This window comes from Boleophthalmus pectinirostris, unplaced genomic scaffold (genome assembly GCF_026225935.1).
Source record: "Boleophthalmus pectinirostris isolate CB_2022bp ecotype Guang Dong unplaced genomic scaffold, ASM2622593v1 HiC_scaffold_13, whole genome shotgun sequence".
NCBI classification, from domain to species: Eukaryota; Metazoa; Chordata; class Actinopteri; order Gobiiformes; family Gobiidae; genus Boleophthalmus; species Boleophthalmus pectinirostris.
In genome coordinates, this window is record NW_026571036.1 from 1,272,957 (window position 1) to 1,277,956 (window position 5,000).

General features: G+C 40.1%; 1 protein-coding gene across 1 annotated transcript in view; it reads left to right on the plus strand.

Annotated features, from left to right (window-relative positions):
• The first annotated feature begins 1,658 nt into the window (after window positions 1-1,658).
• xrn2 (5'-3' exoribonuclease 2) overlaps window positions 1,659-5,000 on the plus strand; it is a 63,053-nt gene continuing 59,711 nt past the window's right edge. The window contains 2 exon segments of the mRNA XM_055149175.1: window positions 1,659-1,903; window positions 3,822-3,949. Coding sequence (XP_055005150.1) covers window positions 1,829-1,903; window positions 3,822-3,949 — 203 coding nt within the window. The 5' untranslated portion in view covers window positions 1,659-1,828.

Here is a 5,000-nt window from a genome sequence, read left to right on the forward strand (position 1 = left end):
CTCGTGTCCAACCCACAGACCATAGACCAGCAGCTGTCCTCCCCCTCACGAGCTCACAACACGTTTATGAATCATACTCACTGCTGAACAAGTCCAACTGAATCAACGACCACCGTAAATGTAAATGTTTATGTTTTATAGATCTCACCTGTTCCGCTGTTATAAACGCTCAGTTTCCTGTGAACAATAAAGTTTGTAGTTCTCTTAGTTTGTCCAGACGTCCCTGTTTCCCCTGTGTCCCCTGTCCCAGCAGATTTACACTAAACCACCCAGTTTTATACAAGAAATGTCCCAGTGTCTCTATTTTGGACCAGTCTGATCCTGCAACAGTAAAGAGAAACAAAAACGGACATTTGTTTCAGTAAAATGCTTAAAAACGACAAAACACAAAGAAAATGTGACTAAACTGACTCATGTTTATTGTGAAAACATCAAGTGCAAAACAATTGTCCTGAATTACGCACTTTTTTTCACTATTTTATTATTACCAACCACCACAAATTGGGAGAGTCACAGTTTTTTATTTTGAAAATCTGGTCACGTTAAACTCTCTAGAATTTTTGTTTTGTAAAGGAGCTGACTGAAGGTAAAAGACTTCTATGGACTTTTATTTATTTATTTATTTATGGAATTCTGTCATAAATTGTATAAACAAGGTCCAACCAGGCAGTAACATTATAAACTTCACCTAAATATTTAAAAAAGAGAAAACTTGACTTGGTTTTTAGTCACATCTTTAATATAATCATAATAATAAAATCAGTGTTGGGGAGTAACAGATTACATGTACCAGAGTTACGTAATCAGAGTACAAATTATGAGTAACTGTATTCAGTTACAGTTACTTTGTTCAAATAAATGGATTACAGAGTGGTATTTTCCTGTTTTCACATTTTGGGCTAAACCAGGACTAAACCAGGTCTAAACCAGGTCTAAACCAGGTCTAAACCAGGACTAAACCAGGTCTAAACCAGGTCTAAACCAGGACTAAACCAGGTCTAAAACCAGGTCTAAACCAGGACTAAACCAGGTCTAAACCAGGACTAAACCAGGTCTAAACCAGGACTAAACCAGGTCTAAACCAGGTCTAAACCAGGTCTAAAACCAGGTCTAAACTAGGACTAAACCAGGTCTAAACCAGGACTAAACCAAAACTAAACCAGGTCTAAACCAGGTCTAAACCAGGTCTAAACTAGGACTAAACCAGGTCTAAACAGTATGAGACCTAACAGTAGGTGGAAATACTCATATAAATTTCTCATTTCTCATATAAAAATAATTTCTCTATCAATAATATTTTTAATCTGGTTTTGTAGAGACTGGACTTTTTATTTTCTTTTAACAGACAAAACTTCTTATGTTGTTTTAAAAAACATGACAATATCAAGTAATCCAAAGTATTCAGATTACATTACTCACCTAAAGTAATTTAATACATTCCGTTACAAACTACATTTTGGTGTATGTAATCTGTAATCTGTAGGGGAATATATTTTAAAAGTCACCTTCCCAACACTGAATAAAATCATGATGTTCATTATGTTTAAATGTTCGTCCTGTAGTGTCGCTGTGGCCCGGGCCTCGCCGCTTCTCTCCCCGGAAACAGCGCGCTCTGACCCGGCTCTATAAGTGACCCGCGGCGTGTGGCGGACCCGGAGCTCAGAGCGGACCCGGAGCGCTGTTTTCCCCGCGTACAGACCCTCCTCCCCCCGCTCACAGTCCTCCCTCCCTCCTGCCTCCCTGCCTCCGGTCACGCGTGTTTTTACCTCCACGTTTCTCTCGGAGCTTTTTCTCCCCGCGCGGCGCAGAGCGGGACCCGAGCACCGACATGGGAGTCCCGGCGTTTTTCCGATGGCTCAGCCGAAAGTACCCGTCCATCATAGTGCACTGCGTGGAGGAGAAGGTGAGTCTGGACCCGGAGCCTGGAGCTGTTAGCATGTAGCATGTAGCCTGTAGCCTGTAGCCTCGTTAGCCCCGTTAGCCCCGTGTTCCCTTTAGTTCCGTTCGGGTTCCGTTTTGATTTTCATTCATTGCTTCAGTCCTTTGGAGTTAAATTTGCCCCCTAACAATAAAAGAAATTAAATTTGGTGCATTTAGAGAAGATAAAAGGAAGGAATTTGGAATTAATAATTAATTACTCTTAGGAAAATTTTGTATTCACAAATGTCGATGTTTTAAGGTAAAACCAAATATAAAATACTTTAGTAATGACCTAAGAATTTTTGTTGATTCATTGAACCTGATTGAAAAAAGAAGCTGAGTTTCTTGTATTTTTTTAAATGATGTCAGTTTGTTCTTTTGATTCCAGCTTTAGAATTTGCCCCCGCGGTTCGTTCGTGATGTTTTCTTGTTTTTCTTGTTTACATTTTTCTTCACAACTGCAATTTGTTTTTTTTTTTTTTGTTTTTTTCTTACTCGGTTTGGATGTGAATTTTGTATGGTGCCTTTTCGTTTGTATCTGTGAAGTATTAATAAAAAAAAAAAATAAAAAAGTTCCGTTAGCCTCGTTAGCATTGTTAGCCTCGTTAGCCTCGTTAGCCTCGTTAGCTCAGCTCGGACCGCGGCACATTTGAGTGTTTGACGTGTTTCTTTGAGCTCTAACGCGGCTTTAAGCGGGGCTTTTATAAACTTTCCGGCTCACACACACATTTACACATTTATATTTAACCTTCAAACTCTTCTAACTGTTAAATTAAGTTTGTACGGTCATAATAACTTGATGAACGTGTGAAGGAAACGCGATGTTAAAGTCAGACTCTGGTCTCGGTTCTGTTGAGTTTGTGGAGGATAAATCTGTGTAAATGTTTCCATAGCAACAGTTGGAGGAAATATTAACGCTGGAGGAAGTTTAGTGTTTATTTTGTTTGCTTCTGAATCGCACAAACACAAACCACATCAGAATAAAGTACAATGCAACAGTGAGACTCGTCTTTTGGTGTTTGTGTTGTGTTCTGTTCTGTTTATGTTGATCAGGAGTGTCCAGCCTTTCTCCTCAGTGAACTCCTTTTAAAAAAAAACAAAAACACCAGAGAGTTACTCATTTTAGTGGTCGCAAGAATTTGAGTAAAATATGAGCCAGGGCTTTAGATATGCACAGTTAGATGCTATAAAATATAAACTATTTATTACTGCATAGAGTTGGGCATCAGAATTATACATTTACAGTGGTAACAGCCATTTAATTAACCAAAATGTTATTATTCAGCAATAATAATAATGCATAATTCATATATAATACTCCTGCTGTAGAGAAAGTGTCTCTAAAAACTTGGAACTGCCTGAGCCTGAGATAGTTCATGTTCATCATCACTCCTGTTAATAAGTCTGCTAATAAAAGTTTGTAAACGGCGAAGAAGGAATAAAATTTGTCAACTGCCGCCATCTGCTTGTCTCCATGGTGATGTCATTACTTTGCTTGGGATTTTCCGCAGTGCGGCATTAAACAAATATATCTTGTATTTGTGCAGTTAGTTGTTTTTAATCTCAAAAATGTTCATTTTGTCGTCTTGTGTACATTCATTTCTTGGGTTTTAAAGGGTTTGGGTTTTTGAGGTTGTTTTGAGACATAAAAAACAGTCACTTCTTGGGTTCTTGGTAAACACACGTCCTGCTTTATTATCTTTAAAACGAACCCAAGAAGTGACTGTTTTTTATGTCTCAAAACAACCTCAAAAATCTGTATTCTTACTGTGAGAGAGTCCACTTCTCCACAGATCTGACCTGTAACTTATCCTGGTGATGTGGGTTGTATTGTAGAACATTTCAGTAAAAGCGTGTGCAGTTTTTAATCGTGTGATGATGATGATGATGACTGTTCCCAGGGGAAGGAGTTCAACGGCGTGCGGATCCCCGTGGACACGACCCGACCGAACCCCAACGAGGTGGAGTTTGATAATCTGTACCTGGACATGAACGGAATCATCCACCCCTGCACCCACCCCGAGGACAAGTGAGACACGCAGACGCACGCAGACGCACGCAGACACGCACGCACGCAGACGCACGCAGACGCAGACGCACGCAGACGCACGCGCAGACGCACGCGCAGACGCACGCACGCAGACGCACGCAGACGCACGCAGACGCACGCAGACGCACGCACACAGACGCACACAGACGCACGCAGAGAGGCACACAGCAGACGCACGCAGACGCACGCAGACGCACACAGAGACACGCAGACGCACACAGACGAACGCACAGACGCACGCACACACAGACAAAAGACAAACACTTTTTAGATCTTTGCTTCAACTCCTGCTGTAGCCAAGTTTGACGTTTTTTCTTTACACCTTTTATTGGATTTCTGTCGTCTTTCTCTCTTTCGTGGATGTTTACGTTCACTGATTCATAAAGGTCAGTCAATTTTACAAGTAAAGGATTTGTTTTCTCATCAGCTGCTCTTTCTCTCTCTCCCTCTCTTCTTTTTCTTTCTATTTCTTTCTTTCTCTTTCTTTCTTTCTCTATTCTTTTTCTCTTTCTCTCTATTTCTCTTTCTTTCTCTCTCTTCTTCTCTCCTCTTCTCTCTCTCTCCCTTTCTTTTTCTTTCTTTCTCTCCTCGCTCTCTTCTCTCCTCTTTTTCTTTCTTTCTCTCTTCTCCTTTCTCCCTCTTCTCTTCTTTCTCTTCTTTCTCTCTATTTCTCTTTTTCTCTCCCTTTCTCTTTCTTCCCTCTTTCTCTCCTCTGCTCTCATCTTTCCTTTCTCTTCTCTTTCTCTCTTCTCTCTCTCTTCTTTCTCTCTCTCTTCTGTCTCTCTCTTTTCTTTTTTCTCGTTCGTTCGTTAAACTCACAGCTGATTAAAAAATCTCATGTAATTTTTTCTGCTAATGAGTAAAATATAAAAACACACTGTCAATGGAACACAAACACACAAACACAAACACAACTACTGTATAGTTTTAGTTTATATGTGACATGTTTTATTTCATTTGGTTCAGTGATTTGCAGCTCAGAATTTTTCTTGAGTGTAAATGAGAGCAGAGTTTCTCAGGCTGTTTTTAT